Source organism: Saccopteryx leptura, chromosome 5 (genome assembly GCF_036850995.1).
Source record: "Saccopteryx leptura isolate mSacLep1 chromosome 5, mSacLep1_pri_phased_curated, whole genome shotgun sequence".
Classification (NCBI taxonomy): domain Eukaryota; kingdom Metazoa; phylum Chordata; class Mammalia; order Chiroptera; family Emballonuridae; genus Saccopteryx; species Saccopteryx leptura.
This window is the reverse complement of record NC_089507.1, coordinates 1,029,326-1,051,832: the sequence shown is the minus strand read 5'-3', so window position 1 is coordinate 1,051,832 and position 22,507 is coordinate 1,029,326. Positions and strand designations below refer to the sequence as shown.

Genomic DNA, 22,507 nt, shown 5'->3' with positions numbered 1-22,507 from the left:
TTGTTTGGAGTCCCACACCCGGCGCGGGCACGGCCCTGGCACCGCGCGGCAGGTGGGACGTGGGGGTTAGGGCTTCAGTGTATGAATTTGGGGGGACACATTCCGTCCATAGCACCACCCCGCCCCCCCCAGCTGCCCTTACTCTGACCTACATTTTTTGTTTTCTTACAGTTCTCACCTTTTGACTTAATATATATATATACTGTATTCATGAAATATGTTGATGTTTCAATGTACCTAGAGCTCCTGGGTGGGGGTGGGGGGCAGTTTTGCCCTCAGGGATATTTGACGATGTCTGGAGACATTTTATGCGGTCACAGCTGGGAGAAAAGTGCCACCGAATCTGCTGAGTGAGCTGCCCGATTTGTCGCTGGTGGTGCAGTTGAAAGCCTTAGTATTTGTCGCGTCACTGGGATGTCAGGCACTGGGAGGGCAGGGGCTGGTGTCTTTGCTCTTTCTGGGTCTGCGGCATCTGGAACCACTGGGCGGTGAGAAGATGCCCAGGATGCCTGAGTGTGTGAGTGCAGGGACCCAGGTGAGCGGGAGACTCACCTGCTCGGGCAGCCGCGCCTGGGGAGGAGCTGCTTTTCTCCCGGCTGGGGGGAGAGCGAACAAAGAGCACTGAGAAGGAGCTACCGCGCAGGCCCTTCAGGGGTGGGGAAGTGAAGGGTGGGTACGAGAGAACGCTGGTGAGGCAGGCATTGGTCAGAAACGGTGCGCTGGAGATGCTGGCCCTGCGGGCCCAGTTTCAGGACCTGGAGACTGGACTGTGGGAGCTGTTGGCACAAATAGGGCCTCCTCAGTGATACCAGGACGCTTGTGAAATGAACCCTTCTGATGCCTTCACTGCAACATCTAGAGCCCTCCACACACTCTGGGGGCCACCACTCAGGGACCCAGGTGGGTCTGGGGGCATCTGAACCTCAAAGAGGCTGTTCAGCCACCTCATGCTTGCTTGGGCTCTGGCTGGGACAGTCTCGGGGGCTGTCCTTGCCTCCCAGAGCAGATAAATCCACAGACCCACCGACCTAATTCTCTGCTGTCAGGATGCACTCCCCAACTCCCCCTTACCCTGCATTAGCCTTCCCAGCAGGGGGGGGGGGACTGAGATGAGGAGGTGGATGGAGCCCATGAGTGACGCTGATAAACAGGAACCAGAGAAGGGGGAAAAGAGGGTGTCGGGGGGGGGGGGGTCCATGGGTTCCAGGGACACAGGCAGAGTTTGCTTTCAATCATGTCAGGTTGACTCAGCTGAGCCAGCAAGGAGAGACGTGTGATCCAGGGCTTTGTGGCTCAAAAGGTAAACTGGTTCAGTCACTGTAGCCTGATTGTCTCACAGCAGGGAGACCAGATGTCAGCCTGGCCCTTCAGTTCTGATCAGATTATCCCCCCCCCCCCCGTGGGTTGTATTTCCTGCTTCTCTGCATTTACCGTAACTTATTGGATGTCAGATACTGCAAGTTTTACAATGCCCTGTTTTACATTCATATACATATATATGTATATATGTATACACAGACTTCTTAAAGATTTTATTGATTGATTTTAGAGAGAGGAGAGAAAGAGAAGGGAGAGGAGTGGGAAACATCAACTCATAGTAGTTGTTTCTCCTATGTGCCTTTTCTGGGAGAATTAACACTATTGCAAAACATTACAAAGCTACAGTATCAAGACTGTCACATCAGTGTAAGGATAGGTAGATAAAGATAGTATAGACAAATCAGGATAGCCCTGGCCAGATAGCACAGTTGGTTAAAGCATTGTCCCCAATCACAGAGGTTGCCAGTTCAATCCCGGATCAGGGCAAATACAGAAACAGCTGGATGTTCCTGTCTCTCTCTCTCTCTCTTCCCTCCTTCTTCTCTCTCTGAAATCAATAAAAAAATATATGTATATATACACATAAATACACATATATGTAAATAAACAAATCAGGATAGAAAGGAGTCCAGAAATAGACCCACATGGACATGAACGACAAATATTTTACAAAGGCAGTTCATTTTAGCCTGACCAGGTGGTGGCGCAGTGGACAGAGCGTCGGACGGGGATGTGGAAAACCCAGGTTCGAGACCCCGAGGTCGCCAGCTTGAGCGCGGGCTCATCTGGTTTGAGCAAGGCTCACCAGCTTGAGCCCAAGGTTGCTGGCTCAAGCAAGGGGTCACTCAGCCTACTGTAGCCCCACAGTCAAGGCACATATGAGAAATCAATCAATGAGCAACTAAGAAACCGCAAGGAAGAATTGATGCTTCTCATCTCTCTCCCTTCCTGTCTATCTGTCCCTCTCTCTGTCTCTGCAACAACCCCCCCCCCCAAAACAAAGGCAGTTCATTTGAGAAAGATGTCTTTTCAACATACGGTGTTGGGACAATGAGATATCCATATTTAAAAACAAAAACTTCGACTTCCTAATATTGCCATCTAATAAGTGTAATGAGGCATCACGTCATTATAATTTGGATTTCTCAGGTGACTGATGACTTTAAACATCCCTTTGTTTCTCAGGTTTGGGGTTTCCCTTCTATGAACTGCCTATTCTTATCTTTTGCCCATTTGTCTATTGGATTTCCTTTTTCCCTCTGATTTGCAGGCATTCCTTTTTCCATTCTAAATTTCAATCCTCAACTGCTCTTTAATTTTGCAAATACCTCCTCCTAGTGGTCTGTCTTCTTTTTGTTAAGCCAGTGACTATGTAGAATTTTTCCTGATGACACAGAATTGAATCCAAGGACATAAAACAGAGGACTCAAATACACGAAGTACCACACATTCTATAGAAGGCCACAAACAGGGTCAAAGTTATTTGGATTGTTTCAAGTTTTTGGCTGTTATGAATACAGCTGCCAAGGACATCTGCATCCAGTGAAGAAAGATTTTCATCTCAGCTGATGGTTAGTTACACTTCGATCATTATTTGACAAATGGATTCTACTCTGTGCTTTTCCCAGTAAGTGTATTGTCATTAAATTTGATCTGTGGCCTGACCTGTGGTGGCGCAGTGGATAAAGCGTTGACCTGGAAATGCTGAGGTCACCAGTTCGAAACCCTGGGCTTGCCTGGTCAAGGCACATATGGGAGTTGATGCTTCCAGCTCCTCCCCGTCTCTCTCTCCTCTCTCTCTCTGTCTCTCTCTCTCCCTCCTCTCTAAAATGAATAAATAAAAAATAAAAAAAAAAAAAAAAATTGATCTGTGATCATGTGTGAAACTATTTCTCACCTTCAAACAACTCTATTCTTTTTATTGAATTTATTGGGGTGACACTGGTTAATAAAATTATTTGGATTCGGGTGAACAATTCTATAATACATCATCTGATGTTATATTGCGTTCACCACCCCAAGTCACGTCTTCTTCCCCCACCATTTATCCCCCTTTACCCTCTTCTACCTCCCTCCCCGACCTCCTTCCACCCCCCTTTCCCTCTGGTAATCACCATACTGTTGTTGTTTGTGTCTATGAACAACAATTTTAATTATTAACTGGAACTTGTTTTAGCTCCAGCACCACTTACTTCAGAACTGCAGCCAACAGTGAGTGACATGAGGGACTCCTTGGTTGCATCGGGTAATAGTTTTTGAATATTGGAAGTAAAAACTGCCTCAATTTTGTGTGTATGTGCTATTTGCAACATAATGACAACAGACACAAAACACTTTTAACTTTAATCTTCATTGTTAGCATTTTTCTCTACCACTTTAAGTCTGGAGAGTCACCAAAACAATCAGTAAAACCCTTCTGCCAATATCTATGGTGTAAATATTCCCAACACTGCTGGGTTCAAGCTGCCAATGCAACATCAGTAAAAGTGAAGTTGGGAAGCCAGTGATCCTGGGGAGACCCTCACTTCACTTCCTTGACAGGTTCTTGGGAACTGTGCCTTTAAGCAAAATGACATATAATGGAACCAATGTCACCTAGGCTAAGCGATATAAACAAGAGTTAAGTTCCTACTGCATGTTTCTAGTCACAAAAAAATCACCAAACCTCTAAATGAAGACCCACATCACTTCTAATATTAAATATTAAAATCAACGTGAACTGTATATACATTTAAGAAAATAAAAACAAGCAGAATAATGATTTTCCAATCTGCATATTCCGGTTCAGGGTCACGGCTGGCCAGTCTATCCTGTAGCTCAGGGCACAAGGCGGGACCCCACCCTCACTCACACTGGGACAGTGCAAACAGTCACTCATCCCACAGGCATTGTGGGGATGTGGCAAAACCCACGTGGGCGCAAGGAGAACCTGCACACTCCACACAGACAGCCTAGCTGGGAATCCATTTTTAACATTAAAATTATATTTATTGCCCAGCCTATGGTGGCGCAGTGGATAGAGCATCGACCTGGAATGCTGAGGTTGCTGGTTCAAAACCCTGGGCTTGCCCGGTTGAGGCACATACAACAAGCAATCAATGAACAGTTAGAGTGAAGCAGCCATGCCCCCCCACTTCTCTTTCCTCTCTCTAAAATCAACATGTAAAATCTTATAACACACACAAATCCTGCCACTAAAAAAATTATCTTTATTAAGCCAATTTTTTTTCCTTTTTATTGAATTTATTTGGGTGACAGTGTTTAACAAAATCATACAGGTTGCAGATGCACAATTCTGCACACATTTTCTGTACATGCACCGTGTGTTCATCACCCCACGTCAAGTCTCCATCAATCTCCCCCAAAGCTCCGCCCCTTCTCCTCCCCCCTCCTCCCCACCCCTAGGGGCAGTCACCACACTGTTGTCCACGTCCGTGAGTTCTTTCACCTTTTTTTTTTTCTTGTTCAATCCCCACACCTATCCCCCAATTTTTTTCAACATTCTCATGACCATCACTTGAGGACCTGCAGGACAGCACTTCCGACATTCAGTTACAGTGGCTATAAGTAGTGCCTAGAATGTGGATAACAGTGACAAATATAAGATACCTTGTGAAAGGTAAAGTAGTAAAATGAAGTCAATGAAATCTGATTTTCAACAATGGCTGTGTTTAAGGACAGACTTGTAAAATTCCTGAAAATTTAACAATGGCTTATGTCAGCCCAGCTTCCAGCCCACGGCTGTGGGAGGGGAATGGTGCAGTCCCCTTTGGCAGCCTGGGTGCCCTCTGGCCAACAGCCCTTTTCTGGGACATGCACCTCTCAGGCCCTTACCCATTGTCCTGGAGAGGAATGGAAAGCTAAAATGTGCTGGAGACAAGGTTTGGCACAAATCTCATCTCTGTCCATTCAGACACAAACATATACCTGAGAACACCTTGTGAAAGACACACACACCAGGACATATTCCAAGCATGCCAGAGTAAGGGGTGAGGTGTCTGGGGACAGAAGCAAACTCTGGGACTGATGGTAAAAGGAAGACAAATAGACTCAAACAAAATAAAACCAGAGTTGGGCCTCATCCCCACCAACGAGGACAGTGGGCCCTGATCTGAGGTCTGAACTGCTGCCCAGGTGCAGACAGAGGAGGCGGCAGTGGTGCCCCCAACCCCTCCCCCAGTGCTCTGGGTGACAAGCAGGACGGAGCCTCCGGGCATGGTGGGCGATAGGGAGGTCTGGCCACAGGCACCCTTTCTGGAGAGGAGACCCAGGTTGTGACAGGGGTGGCAGATATAAGGGATGTTGTGGTAGAAAGGTTGGGGGAGCTCCTGAGCCTCTGGGGTGCTCTGTGTGCAGGTGCTCAAAGAGGTGGCCTTGGCCATGCCACAGTAAATGTCCGCATAGCTCACAAATTTGCTGTCCTGGTCCACCAGAGCCCCACTCCTGACTCAGTGCTGTGATGACTGGAGACAGGCCAGGAAGCCAGCCTGGTGGCAAGGAGGGGCTTGGCCAGGGTGGGAGAGGGCCCCTCCAGGCACTCAGCTTTTGGCCGAAGCCCATGCCTAACATGACTCTGGGGGCGGGAGGGTGATAAGAACCTCGCCAAGATGGGGATGACTTCCTTTCAAGGGGACGTGACCAATGACGCCCCTCTTTGAGCATCTGGAAAGGATGATCCCAAACGTGGCACGTGCAGGTGTCAGGGACAGGCCCCAGCAAAGCCACCTGCATCTGACCCTGAGGACAGGGAGCAGCTGCAGGCATAGCCGCGTGTTCTTTCTTGGGACAGCTGCCTGGTAAATGGCTACCACAGTAGAGAGGCTGGCCAGGCCTGAGGGAGCTGGCTCAAGTCCCTGTGGGTAGATCTGCATCATAAAACTGCACCCCCTTCCCGGCCTACCCAGCTGCCCAGCTCTTCTCTCCACACCTTCTGCAGACTGCCCACTGCCTCTGGATCATGGGACCCACAAAAACAAAGGTTCCTGTCTCACTAGGGCACCCCCCAGCTCCCAGATGTGGCTGAAAAAGGGGGCTATGTGGCCAGTCTGAAAAGCTCAGTGACTGAAGTAACCACACAGGAAGGACTGACCACAAGTTCCTGACCGCACAGGTCATGCTGGACAGTCATGTCCCAGGACTACTGCTTCTGAGCCAAGGTCCGACTTTTATCTTGGGTTCACGTAGGATAACATACCTTCGGAATGTCGAGTCATCTTCTTTTCCAGACCCCCCGCAGGCATAAGATCTCCATGTGCTCCATGTAAACGTTAGGCATTAACTACCCGCGCCCACCCATATAGAAGCACGTGTCTCTCCGACCCAAGCTGTCCCCGCCTTGCCTTCTCCCGTCCCCCAATCGACCACCGAAGGGTTTCACGCCATCCCCTCGTTCTGTCCTTGGACACTAAGTGCGAGGAAAGAAGAACACCACACACAACGGCAGAGCATGTCTCCATCCTCTGATGAGGTTCTGCTTTGGTCAGCCCGTCAGATCTGGTCCAAATAAACTCACACCAAAGTGTTCTACGGATTTGGACTTGGCATGGACACGGCACATCGTAGGTGCTCCGCGCACGTTAAAGAAATGAACAAAAGCTGGACCCTACCTGGCTCTCTTGGACAAAATTGCCCCTAAATGTGTCTTTCTGACCTCGAAAACTGCCTCCAAGGGCCTGCGAGGGGCCCTAGCCGGCTGCCCGCGCCGATCTTGCTCCGCAAATCCAAGGCGGAGCAGGTGAGAGCCCCCGCCTGGCCGCCGCGCGTGCGCGCGCCCGCGCCCTGCCCTCAGGGCGCGACGACTCTCTCTTGACGTCATCTCCCACGGCCGCCCAGAGACCGCGAGCGCCGCCACGTTAGGTTACGGCGCCCCGGCAGCCCGGCGGCCCTCCGCCGGCGTCCCCACGAAGCGGCCCGCCGAGGCCCCGCCCCCCGCCTACGTCACCACAGGCGCCCAATTCCGGCGCCGCCATGTTGGGGGTCCTCGCCGCGGGCGCGTAGGTGTCTTCATAAGATGCCGGCTCGGCGGCGGCGGCCGGCTTTTTCCCCCCCAAGATGGCGTCCATGCGGGAGAGCGACACGGGCCTGTGGCTGCACAACAAGCTAGGGGCCACGGACGAGCTGTGGGCGCCGCCCAGCATCGCGTCCCTGCTCACGGCCGCGGTCATCGACAACATCCGCCTCTGCTTCCACAGCCTCTCGTCGGCCGTGAAGCTCAAGCTGCTGCTCGGGACGCTGCACCTCCCGCGCCGCACGGTGGACGAGGTGAGGCGGGCGGCGGGGCGCGGTGCAGGGCCGGCCTCCCCGTCCCTGTCCCCGAGACCCGGACCTCGGAGTCTCGACGGCGCTGTCCCGCTGCCGGCGCTGCCCTCGTCCCCGCAGCCCGCGTCCTCCGGGAGGGAGAGCGGAGCCCGTCGCCGCGGGGCAGCCGGGGGTCCGGGGGGCGCGGGCACATGTTCGCGCCGGCTCCGCGGGGAGAAGCGGCGCTCCACGCCCGGGTTCCCGAGCGGGCCGTGCGGGCGTCCCCGGCTCTCGGAGAACTTCCCAGCGCCGGCGCCCCACGACCCAGCCCACGTGCGGGTCCCTGTCCTCCGCGGGCCCCGCCGCACGCTCGCGTCTCCGCGTCATTCTGGTCGGTGGGCGGGCATGCGTGAACGTGAGTGTGAGAGTGAGTGTGTGTGTCCGTTCCCATCGCGGCGCGGCCCCTGGTTTTCCGTGAGACGTGAACTCCGCCGTTTTTCCAAGAAAAAAATGTTGAGGACCCCACAGGGGTGGGAAGCCTCCCCGACGGCTGCCGCCGCCGCCATGGTGGCCGGGGAGGCGGTGTGACATGCCTACGCGCGCCGGGGACCCGCTCGCGGCCTCCCCGCCCCTCCGCGTCGGCGCCCGGCTTCTCGGTCATGTTACCGGCTTTGCGTGCGCGCCGTGCGCCCCCGTGGGCGGCCCGCGGGGGGCTCCCGCGTCCCTCCAGCGACCCCGGAACACGCAGCACGGGGACACAGCTGGCGGCGGCCGGCGTGGCTGGTGATGAGCGATGTCTGCGCTCGCGCTCGGGCCGCCCGGACTTTCCATCTGGATGGCTCAGTGCCCGGCTGTGCCCACCGGGGGTTGGGTCAGATTCAACCCACGCGCGACGCGCCACTCGCCAGCGGGCGTTGTATGTTGATTTCTTTGTTTTCCAAAGTGTCTGCGTCGCTTTTTGTTGTTGTCGTTATGGAGGCGTCACGGACAAGACCGCCTTCTATTCGTTTCAGCGTCGTGATGGGATACTGGCTTGTGTTTCGAAATGATTTCCCCCGCAAAATCTAGTTACTTAACATCGGACGCACTGCGTGTCGTTCCGGAATCTATTTTTTTCTTTCGATGGGAACTTGGAAGACTTCCCTTGGCAACTTCCAGACGCGCCCACCCCAGGATCCACTGCTGTCACCGCGCTTGCTGTGCGTCACATCCCATTGCTGGCTGAGCATGGTTTCATGGGTGGACTCACTTGTTTGGTTTTCTTCGTTGTGAATTGTCTGTTCAGATCTTTTTTTTTTTTTTTAATTTTTATTTTATTTATTCATTTTTAGAGAGGGGAGAGAGACAGAGAGAGAGAGAGAGAGAGAAGGGGGGAGGAGCTGGAAGCATCAACTCCCATATGTGCCTTGACCAGGCAAGCCCAGGGTTTCGAACTGGTGACCTCAGCATTTCCAGGTCGACGCTTTATCTACTGCGCCACCACAGGTCAGGCTGTTCAGATCTTTTGTTTCTATTTTTTTTTTTTTTTCTTTTCATTCTGTAGGGATTTTTTTTTTTTTTTTCTTAAATAAGGTTGGATAGCTGTGGCTTTTCAGTGGCAAGTTACAGGTATCGTCCAGTGTGGGCTGCCCTAGCGTTCTGCACACAGACACTGAGCTGTAGCTAGAGGAGAATGTACTTGTCTTCCCCCGGGTGGTTGGAGCCGAGTTTGTCTTCCTTCCTTTGGATGTGCTTCTGTGGGGATAGGGGGAACACCCCTGCTGTCGCTTCAGAGTTTACAGTTTTGCTTTTCCCATTTGATTCTATTTGGAATTAATAATTGTGTGACACTGCGGTTCCGATTTTATTACTTTGCATATGAATGTTGCATCAAGCCCAGCGCCATTTATTGAAATGACTGTCATTTAGTGTTTCAAAAAGGGGCCATTGGCCTGACCTGTGGTGGCGCAGTGGGATAAAGCGTAGACCTGGAACGCTGAGGTTGCCGGTTCGAAACCCTTGGCTTGCCCGGTCAAGGCACATATGGGAGTTGATGCTTCCTGCTCCTCCCCTTTCTCTCTCTCTCTCTCTCCCCCCCTCTAAAAAAAATCAATAAATGAAAAATAAAAAAAATAGGAAAATACCCCCCCAAAAAAATTAAAAAAAAAAAAGGGTCCATTGATTGCTGTCACTTGTGCTGTGGGTTTGTTTCTGGGCTCTCCTCTGCTCCTTTAGGCTGTTTATAGATCACTGTGTTAATAACCCATTGAGTCCTGGTGTTGCCCCTCAATGCATAAGTCTTGGCAGCTAACAGACCCTGCCACTTGATTCTCCTTCTCCAGGCGCGTCTTGGCTATTCTTGGCCCTTTGCACTTTAATACTGTCTGTTGTTTTCATCTCTTAGGTTACACATACACCCACATACAACTAGGTGAGATTTCGATTAGGACTAAGTTGAATTTATAGTCTATCCTGGGGTTAAAGCATGTCAATGTTGAATCTTCTAAGTCAGGGGTCGGGAACCTATGGCTCGCGAACCAGATGTGGCTCTTTTGATGGCTGCATCTGGCTCACAGACAAATCTTTAATAAAAAATATAATAACTTTAAAATATAAAACGTTCTCATGTATTACAATCCATTCATTTCCTACCACTCATGTTCTGGTTGCGGGTGGCTGGAGCCAATCACAGCTGTCCTCCGGGACAACACCAAATATTTTTTTTTTTTATTTATACAATTTTTTAGAGAGGAGAGAGAGAGAGAGAGAGAGAGAGAGAGAGAGAGGAGAGACAGAGAGAGAGAAGGGGGAGGAGCTGGAAGCATCAACTCCCATATGTGCCTTGACCAGGCAAGCCCAGGGTTTCGAACCGGCGACCTCAGCATTTCCAGGTCGACGCTTTATCCACTGCGCCACCACAGGTCAGGCAACACCAAATTTTTATTGGATAATGCACGGGTCGTTGTATGGCTCTCACGGAATTACATTTTAAAATATGTGGCATTCATGGCTCTCAGCCAAAAAGGTTCCCAGCCCCTGTTCTAAGTTATGGATATTGGCATCTGTATTTAGATCTTCATTAACATTTGCTGTAAAGCTTGATGACTTTCTCCATAAGGGTCTCCAGTCTTCTGTTAGATGAATTTCTAGATATTTCATAGTTTGTTTCAGGGTGTTATGTAAACATGTTGAAGTTTTCTTTTTAGATGAGTTTATGAATAGCATCTGTGCTAAAGTCTTACTGCCTGCAATCATTTCCCTGTAGAATCTGTATTTTTCTGTGTACTTTCTATTATTGTTTCTCTTTTCAGTTACCCTCTCCTTCTTTTTCTTGCCTCGGGGTGCTTACCAGGACTCTTCAGCATATTACCTTGTTTCTGATCACACAGGGAAAACTCTCAACTGTTTTGCCAATAAGTTTATATTTCATGTTATTTTTGGTAGACCTTTTTTATCTGGTTTTGGAAATTCTCTTTTATTCTTAGATTTGAAAAAGTTATTACTTTTTTTTATATGAAATACTTCACAAAATTTGTGTATCATCCTTTTGCAGGGCCAGGCTACTCTTAGTTTTTAGAGAGAGACAGGAATGGAGAGAGATGAGAAGCTTCAACTCATAGTTGTGGCACCTTAGTTGTTCATTGATTGCTTCTCATGTGTGCCTTGACTGGGACTCCAGCCGAGCCAGGGAGTTTGGGGTTTTGAACCTGGGGCCTCAACGCTCTATCCACTGTGCCACTACCTGGTCAGGTTTTTTTTTGTTTGTTTTTAACTATGTCAGCAACATTATGGTTTTAATTTAAATAACTTAACTTTTTTTTTTCCATTGACTTGAGAGAGGAAAGGGAAAAGAGAGAGAGAAAAAGAGGGGGAAGGAGAGAGAGCATCAACTTGTTTTCCACATGGTTGTGCACTCATTGATTGCTTCTTGTATGTTCCCAGACCAGGGATAGAACCCAGGACCTCAGTAACCTGAGATGACACTGACCACGGAGCCTCTTGGCCAGGGAATCTAATCTTGTTGGTATTGTTCCAATTTTTTTAGTATCGTGCAGCCAAAGGAGCACTAAAAATATTAGTTTAATTGTAAATGAGTTTTAACAACTCTGTTGAGATGTAACTCACCTTAGAATTCAGTTACTATGTATAGTTGAATTGGTTTTTAGTATGTCATGCTAATCAATTTGAGAACATTTTCCTCCTCCCAAAAAAACCCTGTACCAATCAGCAGGCTCCCCCACAGCTCCCAGCCCCAGGCAACCACCCGCTTACTTTCTGTGCCTGTGGATCTGCCTCTTCCGGGTGTTCCAGTGAACGGAACGTGCTATATGTGGTCTTTGGTGACTGGCTTCTTTAACTTAGTGCTGTGTTTTCAGGGCTTGTCCGTGTGGCTCAGTACTTAATTCCTTTCTAATGACTGAATGGTGTCCCACTGTGTTGATGGGCCACATTACTCAGCAGTACTCAGCAAGGCACGCTCACTTGCTGCCTTCACGTGACTGACATCCCAGCTGTTTTCTGGGCCCTGAGCAATGCAGACGCTTGGGTGGTCCCCCCTGTGGTTTATTGAGAGCCAGGCCGCCGTGAAAGTTCATGGCAGTTTCTGGGAGCGCTCAGGTGCATACCTAGGAGGGGAATGCTTTGGGTCATGTGATGACTGCACCTGTTGGGGTTGTGGCCAAGCGGAGCAGGGCAGACAGGCGCATGGAGGGGACTCCACTGGCTACAAGGGTCCCTGGGAGTCTGGGCTCCGGGTGGCAGAGCTGCCCTGGGGGAAGAACTCGGTCTGCTGGGCACTGAGGGGACATGGGCACCGCCCCACGTCACCCTGGTCCTCTGGTGTGCTGGCCTCCTTCAGGGCCTCTTTCTGGTGCTGTCCAGAGGGGAGAATGGGAGCCCGGCACCGGCTGTGGGACGTGCAGGGCCTGGCCCGGCTCCTGAGGGCTCCAGGGGCTCCTGCTGTCTCGGGTGCTCCCTGTCCTGAACCCCAGCACCTGCTGACTGCAGCCCCCGCAGCGATCCTCTGTGCCATGGGGAGGCCTCGGCACATGCTGGGCTTGCAGGTCACAAGCAGGACAGACAGCTCCGCACGCCTTCCCCACCTTCCCAGGCCGAGCCCCCGCCTGCCTCGGCGCTCCCCTTCCCGTCCCTGCCTGAGGCCCAGCTCTCCACACCCGAGATGCCTCCCTGGTTCCCTAAACGGGTGGGTGCCTGGCCTGTTCTTAGCAACACACACTCAGAGAAGGCGGGAGTAGAAAGTGTCGGGTCATCCTGGATGACCTTCACGTTCACGGTTCCTGTGGTGGCAGCACGTGAGGAGACCAGGTGCTGCCTGGGGAGGCTGTGGAGGTGCGGCGGCCCCACCAGGAAGGTGGGCACAGGCCAATGTGGGGACACCAGGTCCGAGTGGGTGTTGCAGCCTGGCAGAGGCTACAGGAGCCCGAGAAGGCAAGAAGGCCCTGGGCTGGGTGGCACAGAGGGAGGGAGCCCACAGGGTCCTGTGAGGGCAGGCTGGGGCTGGGGGCAGTTTCTGGAGAGGTCGGACGGACGTTGCCCTGTGCCCACCCCCTGGCAGTTAGAGGGGTTTGCAGGGGGCTCCTCTTGTTTAAGAAGAGAGCGTCAGGCCCTAGTGCTCAGCCCCTTCCGTGCGCTCCTGTGCGAGGGGTGGCCCGCGGCTGTGCGGCCCGAGGAGGGCGGCGGTGCCCGGGAGGGGCAGGACAGGGTCTGGCTCAGGACCGGTGTCCTCTTCCCGGCAGATGAAAGGCGCCCTGGCGGAGATCATCCAGCTAGCCACCCTGGACTCGGACCCCTGGGTCCTCATGGTCGCGGACATCCTCAAGTCCTTCCCGGACACGGGTTCTCTCAACCTTGATCTTGAAGAGCAGAACCCCAACGTCCAGGATATTTTAGGAGAACTTAGAGAAAAGGGTATGTGCGCCCATTCGGTTCACGCTGAGAAGGGGGAGCAGGGTTTTCTCTAAAGTGAACTTGACCTCAGGAGTGGCAGCTGGGGGCTGTGCTGCTGCACAGCCACGTGTTGTGGGCAGACTCCTCCTGTCTGCCACCAGCCCTTTGCCCGTCTCTGAAAACAAACCTAGAGCCGCCCATAGCCCCCCCCCCCCCCCAGTGTCCCATGGCTGTGATTAGAAAGCGGCATTTTGGGTGTTCCCTACTAGCTCTGTAAGGGGTAAGGGAGAGCCCCTCCTAACCTTGTGCTGGTGTTAAACGGACAGTGACTGAGTGCGAGGCATCCGCCATGCTGCCGCTGGAGTGCCGGTACCTGAATAAAAGCGCCCTGACGACCCTGGCCGGCCCCCTCACGCCCCCAGTGAAGCACTTCCAGCTGAAGAGGAAACCGAAGAGTGCCACGCTGAGGGCGGAGCTGCTGCAGAAGTGTGAGTGCCACACCCACACCCATACACACACCCACACCCACACACACACACACACACACATACACACACCCACACACACACACCCACACACACACACACACACACACACACCCCGCACCCGGGCTGAGCCCCACGGAGGGGGCTAGGGCTTGGAAACCTCGCCACGCAGATCGGGCATTTGTCCGATTTCTGTAGTTTTTATTCTTAGATTGCTTCCAGATTTCCTGGTGCCTACACTGTCTTTTGAAGACAGAGTCCTACGTAAAGTTTTTGGGTGTCTTTAGAAACTTTTTTGCTGTACTGAACTGTGTTCTAACAATCTGTTTTAGAAATTTCAGAATGTTCAGGCTAAAGTTCTGTCATCTTTGTTACAAAAATGAAATCTGTGCCCTGGCCGGTTGGCTCAGCGGTAGAGCGTCGGCCTAGCGTGCGGAGGACCCGGGTTCGATTCCCGGCCAGGGCACACAGGAGAAGCGCCCATTTGCTTCTCCACCCCTCCGCCGCGCTTTCCTCTCTGTCTCTCTCTTCCCCTCCCGCAGCCAAGGCTCCACTGGAGCAAAGATGGCCCGGGCGCTGGAGATGGCTCTGTGGCCTCTGCCTCAGGCGCTAGAGTGGCTCTGGTCGCAATATGGCGACACCCAGGATGGGCAGAGCATCGCCCCCTGGTGGGCAGAGCGTCGCCCCATGGTGGGCGTGCCGGGTGGATCCCGGTCGGGCGCATGCGGGAGTCTGTCTGACTGTCTCTCCCCGTTTCCAGCTTCAGAAAAATGAAAAAATAAATAAATAAATAAATAAATAAATAAAATGAAATCTGTGCCAACCAAGGCACACGGGTGAAGAGGCAGGCGGCCTCATTTGGGCTTTAAAGATGATTGGTCGGTTTTTGTTTTTTTTTTCTTTTTTGTATTTTTCTGAAGTTGGAAACAGAGAGGCAGTCAGACAGACTCCCGCATGCGCCCGACCAGGATCCACCTGGCATGCCCGCCAGGGGGCAATGCTCTGCCCATCTGGGGCGTTGCTCTGTTGCAACCAGAGCCATTCTAGCACCTGAGGCAGAGGCCAAGGAGCCATCTTCAGCGCCCGGGCCAACTTTGCTCCAATGGAGCCTTGGCTGCGGGAGGGGAAGAGAGAGACAGAGAGGAAGGAGAGGGGGAGGGGTGGAGAAGCAGATGGGCGCTTCTCCTGTGTGCCCTGGCCAGGAATCGAACCCAGGACTCCTGCACGCCAGGCCAACACTCTACCACTGAGCCAACCGGCCAGGGCAAGATGATTGGTCATTTTATTTACTGTTTTCCCAAATCGTGGCTCATGAGCTTAGTGTGGATGGTGAGTGCCGGGAAAGGCAGGGTGGTCGGGTCCTTCAGCCGAAGAGCAACACACAGATTTCAGTGAGCTGTTTTATTTTGAATGGTTATGAAATTGATCCAGTATTAAGTAAACCCATAAATGCCCTGTTTGCGAAGAATCTGAGTGACACCCAGCAGCCACCGTGACTCTTGGTTCAGAACCAGCAGTGCCCTGGGCCTGTGCAGTTCTGGCTTCATGGAGCAGGCAGGGTGCAGCCTGGGCCACAGGCCCCTCTGTGTGGTCAGCTGGGTGCGGGCGCTGTCCCTCCCTGAGCCATGTCAGGAGAATCTCTCGTTTCCTTTCTCACGTCTGCACGTGGGAGGGGAACACCAGGCTGTACCTGCTGGCCACCGTTGATGAGGACACTCGACCAGGGCTGACCACAAGGCCCCCAGTCCCATCTGGGACTTCACATCCTCACAGAGGTGTGGGCAGGGAGAACCCCCCGTGGACCCACCCTCCTGGGCAGCTCTGCTTTCTGCGCAGATGGTGCAGCTGTAGCCTTCACACTTGCCCTGGCTCCCGGGTGAGCAGGGAGTGCACGTGTGGAGCGACAGGCGCGCCGTCCCTGCGGGAGCACGCACACCCACACTGTGCATGTCAGCGGGCGGAGGCCGTGTGGTCAGCGTGGGGCATGCTGACGGCACAACCTTCTTCTTGCAGCCACTGAGACTGCCCAGCAGCTGAAGAGGAGTGCGGGCGTGCCCTTCCACGCCAAGGGCCGGGGGCTGCTCCGGAAGATGGACACCACAAGTAAGGCCGCACGCACCTCGCCAGAGTGGCGCTGGCTGCCCTCTGTCCAGGCCCAGATCAGATGCCCGGCTGCAGGCCTCCTCGGCTTCTGGGCTGGCTTAGGGCCCAGAGCTGCCCATCACTCGTCAGGCCTGAGGGTTTGACCTGAGAGAGAGGATTTTCCTCGTTTGGCAAAGTCGTTCAGATAGTGAGGTCTGGCCACATGGCAGCCCAGAAGGTGCCTCCTGGCTGTTTGTGGAAAGGGCGGGCAGAGCCCAGAGCTGGTCCCAGAGGGTTTGCCACGGAAGTGGACTCCCGCAGCTCTCCTCTGTAGCAGCTGTGGGCGTGTCCTGCGAGGCAAACTGCCTGCCCAGAGAGTGGACATGGCTCCTCCCTGAGCTTCCGGAGGCTGGGAGGGAGGGGCTGCAGCCAGTGGGCCCTGTGCTGCTCCTAGGCCTGCCCCCCTCAGGGTGGGGACACAGCCTCGTGCAGGACCTCAGCAGAAGAGGTCGTTACCACGAGGGCACGGCTGCCCTGCACCCCTCTGGAAAGTGTGGACACACACCCAGTGAGTTGAAGGTCATCCCCCTGAGTTTCATGTCCCTGTGTCCCCCACCCTGGGCCCCCCCACACACACACTCACTGCCCAGGGCCCAGCAAACAGCCGGGACGGTCACGTGTAAACGGCAGACGAACATGAGGTGGGAGCCAGAGGGAAGCTTGGAGAGGTGCCCTCTGCCGGCACCTCGCTGGCTCACTTGCCTTCTGTCACATGCAGACCCCAGTCCTGGACCTTTCATGTAGGGCCTGGTGTCTGGGTACTAGCTGACTTGTCACTGTGTGAGGGGTGGTCCCCTGGCCCGTCACCTCAGGCCAGTCTGTCGCCCTGGTTGCCTTGGAAGCACACTAGGTGGCTGTGGCCCCTCTGAGGTCCGTGGATGCAGGAGTGGCCGCAGGTCTGTCCTGTGTCCTGGGCCCCAGTTGTGCTCAGACCCTGTTGGCAGCGCTAAGGGGGCTGCCTGTGAGTTGTGCCTGGTGGTGGTGGTGTGGGAACTGAGGGTGTGGCCCGTGTCCACACGCTGAGCACCGAGGCAGGGTCCCGGCGTCAGGAACAGGGGTGCCTGCTGCCCAGGGCTGGGACCAGGCCCGGTTCAGATGTCCAGCGACTTCCCTTTGACAGGCAATGTGGGGCCAGGCTGAGGGGACAGGGAGGGCGTCGAGCCTGTGACAGACCTGCCCACAGAGGTGCAGGAGGGGTGTGGGTTGAGTGCTGCCTGTGGCGGGAGAGGCAGTGCATTAGGATGGAGGGTGGCAGGGGTGGCCTTGTGTTCAGTGCTTCTGACAAAAATGTCACAGGTTGCCTGACCGGTGGTGGTGCAGTGGATCGAGTGTCAGCCTGTACACTGAGGACCCAGGTTCAAAACCCTGAGGTTGCCAGATTGAGCACGGGATCATTAACATGATCCCAAGGTCACTGGCTTGAACAGGGGTCACTCACTCTGCTGTAGCCCCCCAGTCAAGGCACATATGAGAAAGCAATCTGAACAACTAAGGTGCCTCAGCTCCGAACTGATGCTTCTCATCTCTCTCTGTTCCTGTCTTTGTCTCTTTAAAAAAAAACAAAACAGTCACAGGTTGGCTGTGATACCATTGCTTGCCAAAGGCTTGCTCTTCCTGGCAGGCTGACTCAGTCCCTGACGCTTGTCCACAGGGAAAGGGCAGGCCCTCGCTTCCTCAGGATGGTCGCAGGTGACATGGGCCGTCCCCTCCACCCGCCCTCAGAGATACTGCAAGTCCGTGGGACCTGGGCTCATGCCTGCGCAACACCAGGAGATGGGCACAGGCACCCTGGGCGAGACACAGGAGATGGGCACAGGCACCCTGGGCGAGACACAGGAGATGGGCACAGGCACCCTGGGCGAGACACAGGAGATGGGCACAGGCACCCTGGGCGAGACACAGGAGATGGGCACAGGCACCCTGGGCGAGACACAGGAGATGGGCACAGGCACCCTGGGCGAGACACAGGGTGGCAAGCTGCTCCTGAGTGTGGCGCCAGCGCCTCTGCTCCTGAGGGCAGCGTAGGAGGCACAGGTGGCAGGAGACAGGCCGTCTCTGCTGTCACGGCCGCTGGAGCACTGACGGCACCGTCCTCTCCGCAGCCCCCCTCAAAGGCATCCCAAAGCAGGCGCCCTTCCGGAGCCCCACCACCCCCAGCGTCTTCAGCCCTGCCGGGAACCGGACCCCCATCCCTCCCTCGAGGACACCGCTGCAGAAGGAGAGGGGGGTGAAGGTGGGCACATCTCTTGATGTCGGGCCCTCACGAGGCTGCCCTGGGTGCCCCCGACACTGTAGTTAAGGGTGGGCTTCTGTCTGTCTTGGCAGCTGCTTGACATTTCTGAGCTGGATACGGTCCGGGCCGGCCGAGAGGCAAAGAGGAGGAGGAAGACGTTGGGTGTGTACTCGGGGCTCCCATCGGGGTCTGCAGAGGGAGTGGCTGCCGCCCAGCCGGGGGCTCGGTCAGCACTCGGGCCTGTTCTTGGCTCCGTGGAGCCGCCGTCCAGGGAAGGGTGGCTGCTCTTTCCCGAAGGACGTGTGTGCTTTGCCTGGAGACAGCAGGGAGGGCAGGCTGGGCAGCTGTCAGGACCGGCTTCTGAGCCTGCTCAGGAGGGCCGGCCAGGCGCGCTGATGCACCTCTGTCAGCAGATACGGAAGTGGTGGAGAAGCCCACCAAGGAGGAGACGGTCATTGAGAACGCCACTCCCGACTACGCAGCCGGCCTGGTGTCCACACAGGTAGGGCTTCCGTGTGGCGTGCCTGCCTGCCCGCCAGTCTCACCTCCAGCATCGCAGGAGGTTACCGTGCGCCCTCTCTTGTCTGATTCTTGGCCACTGAGTTGTCGTCGGAAACTGTGTACAGTTGTGTACGTGCGTGTGTGTATATACATGGACAGGTATGCAGTGTGGGCGTGCCACCTGGTGTGGGATGTGTGCACCCCCGTCCAGAGGGGGCGATGCCACCTGGCAGGTGCGGGGCGGGAGCGCTGGTGAGCTGAGGCTGCCAGACGGGGTTCCCAGCGTGTGCGGTGCTGCTGGGGCGTCTCCCGCACAGGCTGCATGAGCGGCTTGTGGCCTGCAGGACGCCCGTCACTGCTGCTCACTGCTGGGTGACAGATTATTGTCTTCCCATTGCAGAGGTGTGTTTTGTTTTCATAAAGTGGGTATGTTTTCTGTTGCGTGTTTATGAGGAAAAACGTCTCAAAAACGGCTGCTCTGGAAGCTCCTCAACCAAACAAGCAGCCCAGGCCCCCCCCCCACCTGAGCAGCTGCAGGGGGGGGGCTGTGGGCAGTGGCGGCCCCTCCCCCAGCCCCGGGGAGAGCAGTGCCCACGCCCGCTGCAGGGTCAGAGTCCTGCAGGTGGAGGCCTGTCTGGGAGCAGCACTGCAGGGTCTCACACTCTGTCTTCCAGAAACTCGGGTCTCTAAATAATGAGCCTGCGCTGCCCTCCACGAGCTACCTGCCCGCCACGCCCAGTGTGGTCCCGGCCTCGTCCTATATTCCCAGCTCCGACACCCCAGCAGGTGAGTGGGCAGCAGTGCTGGACCCCATGTTGGGGCAGCCTGCCCGTGGCCCCTCACCGGCGGCCACCAAGCAGTGTCCCCTGCCCATGTCGTGCTTCGCTGGCGTCAGGACCTGTTCTGTGCTGGCTGAGGGCAGGACAGGTTAAAGAAATAACCCTAGTTTCCACCTGCTGCACCCTTCCTGGGGGCAACACGCAGCTGCCCCACGCACAGCTCTGCAGGAGTGAGTCCCCGCTGTGGAGTGGGAAGGGTAGCCGAGGTGACACAGGTCCAGTGTTTTGGAAAGAAGGTGTTGCAATGTGGACGGGGTTAGTGGTTCTCTGAGGTTTTCACTGGGTCAGGCTCAGCTTTGCCTGCCCGGAGCTTGGCTCTAGGGAGAGGGTGGCCAGAGGTGGCCTTTGGGGTCTGCCAACCTGGTTGGACTCAAGGAGGCTGCCTCCCTGCCTTCTCTTTAGTGCCAGAGTGAGGGACCTGCTGGTCCTCAGGCCAGGAGCTGACCAGAGCCCGGATGTCTTGTCTGCCAGTCTGAGAAGTTCTAAGCCCTCTGGCTACAGAGTAGGGATCTCTGGGGCCTGTGCCTACCGCCCCGCTGGGGGTGCTGTTCATGGCTCCTGCCGCAGCAGTGGGGAAGAGGGCCTCCTGAGAGGGGCCAAGAGCTTGTACAGCCGAGGTCTCAGGGCCGACAGGTGCAAAGACCAGGTGGTGTGTGGATTCGGACAGGACACCGTCAGCACGAGGGCCTGGGAAGTGGAGCAGGGCCGGTCCCCTCTCTGGTAGTGGCAGGGCCCAGCACAGAGCCTGGGAGAAAGAGGCCCCCATCACGCCAGCCCCTTAGCAGGCCTCCCTGTGCACACAGCCCCGCCTTCCCGGGAAGACAGCCTGCAGACCAGCCGGCCCCCCGAGGAGCCCGGCCCCCCGAGTGCTGCCCTGCAGGCGCCGTTCAAGCAGAGGGCACCCATGTACAACAGCGGCCCAAGCCCGGCCGCGCCCACGCCCCCAGCGCCCGCCTCGCCCTTGACGCCTACCACACCCCCGGCCGTCACCCCTGCTGCCCAGGCACCTCCAGTGGCTTTGGTGGCCCCCCAGACCCAGCCTCCTGCCCAGCAGCAGCCCAAGAAGAACCTGTCGCTCACGGTAGGTGTGCCCTGGAGAGGCTGCAGGCCACCAGGTAGGTAGTGTGGCCTCACCCACCCACACCCACACCCGTAGCAGTGTTCTGGGGGCGCCTGGCGCGGCCGGCAGACACTCACACCTTCACCACACGCAGAGAGAGCAGATATTTGCCGCTCAGGAGATGTTCAAGACGGCCAACAAAGTCACGCGGCCCGAGAAGGCCCTCATCCTGGGCTTCATGGCTGGCTCCAGAGGTGGGTCCGTGGGGTCGGCCTGGGTGGGGTGGTGGGCTGGGGGGGACAGGCCCAAGGCCGCAGGCGCCCACCCAGTCGCCCCCGCCCCCGCAGAGAACCCATGCCAGGAGCAGGGGGACGTGATCCAGATCAAGCTGAGCGAGCACACGGAGGACCTGCCCAAGTCGGACGGCCAGGGCAGCACCACCATGCTGGTGGACACGGTGTTCGAGATGAACTACGCCACGGGCCAGTGGACGCGCTTCAAGAAGTACAAGCCCATGGCCAACGTGTCCTAGGGCTGCCCGCGCCGCCCGCGGCCTCGCTGAGCGGCAGCCTCACCAGCTGCCGCGCCCCCGCTGCCTTGGCCTCTGGAGTCTTCTCTGGGGGGTGTTCTGGACTTTTTAGACTTTTAATATGGGTTACTTTTTGTGCGATCTAAGACACTTTTTTGGATTCAATATTACATTTTTGAATGTTCAAGTTAACCAAAAAAGTTATAACTTCCTAATTTTAGTGACAGCTCTGCCTGTTAGACTTTTACCTTTTTTATTTCTCTTAAATTCCACTGACCACGAGGGAGGGGCTCTCCCCGCCCACGAGGTTGAGAGGACCAAAGGTGGTGCCTGGCGCGGCTGCGGCGGGCGGGCCTGCGGTGTTCTCGTCCTCTGTGCCGCGGGAGCACGCACCAGGCTCAGGCGCTGTGCTCACTGTGAGGACCACTCGAGTGAGGAGGGCTAGCTTTTCGAAGAAGAGTCAGAGCTGTGTCCGTGCCAGTGCGTGCTCTCGGGCAGGGCGGGCGGGGTCAGCGATGCCGCCCACCCGACTGTGTCGCCTTCAATGGGAATTTGGAACCAACATATTTTTTAAAATTAAAAATACATTTTTCCAAGATCAGAATTACAGTTACTGTTTTTGTATTTGTTACACTTCCCGAGGAGGCAACGTTAGTTTCGCCCTGGCCAGTCAAGCAGAGTGACAGTGTGAGAAGGGAGCTCTTCTGAGGGAGTGTCGGCAGACTGCCGCAGACAGACCCCAGAATTCAGAGTGTGATTCCACAGAAAAGAAGTTTACGATAAACGTCTTTTAAATTTTTTTAATACAAAAATACTCATACACAATTTTCCAAACACAACTTCCCACTTTAAATGCTATTTCCCCCCAATATTGGCAGTTCCCAAATCTACATTTCAGTATATTTACCCCCTAGACGTTAACTTCAAGTTTTTGAGTCTATCAAAACTGGTGATAGCACCCAGTATTCCTAAAAGGAGCCTGACCTCATATCAAGTTAAGACACCAATAGGAACATTTAAATTTATATTTAATTTCTGACAGGGTATTTCACATCTGAACAGGGTATGGTGGACACCATCATGGACACAGTATTTACTAACATTCATTAAACACTGCACTCCTCATAGGATCAAGAATTTGGCAACTAACAGCCATTGGCATTAACTTTCATTAGAACGGCCTTTACTTAGTTTTTGAAAAGGTAGTTCAGGAAGAGGGGCACTGGACACGTGGTTCCTTGTCGAGATAACACTTCAGAGGTGTCAGGAGCACAG

At 54.8% G+C, this 22,507-nt stretch overlaps 1 protein-coding gene across 2 annotated transcripts; it reads left to right on the top strand.

Moving 5' to 3' along the window:
- Positions 1-4,730: 4,730 nt before the first annotated feature.
- On the top strand, positions 4,731-21,847 carry NELFA (negative elongation factor complex member A). 2 transcript variants are annotated; one of them, XM_066384786.1, is made up of 11 exons: positions 4,731-7,581; positions 13,293-13,464; positions 13,770-13,931; positions 15,942-16,031; positions 18,173-18,303; positions 18,396-18,465; positions 18,717-18,805; positions 19,479-19,590; positions 20,447-20,724; positions 20,858-20,957; positions 21,051-21,846. In XM_066384786.1, exons 1-11 carry the CDS (start codon positions 7,372-7,374, stop codon positions 21,233-21,235), a joined length of 1,599 nt encoding a protein of 532 aa, XP_066240883.1. In that variant the 5' UTR covers positions 4,731-7,371; the 3' UTR covers positions 21,236-21,846. The 2 variants fall into 2 exon arrangements, with proteins under 2 accessions (XP_066240883.1, XP_066240884.1); XM_066384787.1 differs by having other exon boundaries at positions 7,440-8,473; positions 21,051-21,847.
- Positions 21,848-22,507: the final 660 nt, after the last annotated feature.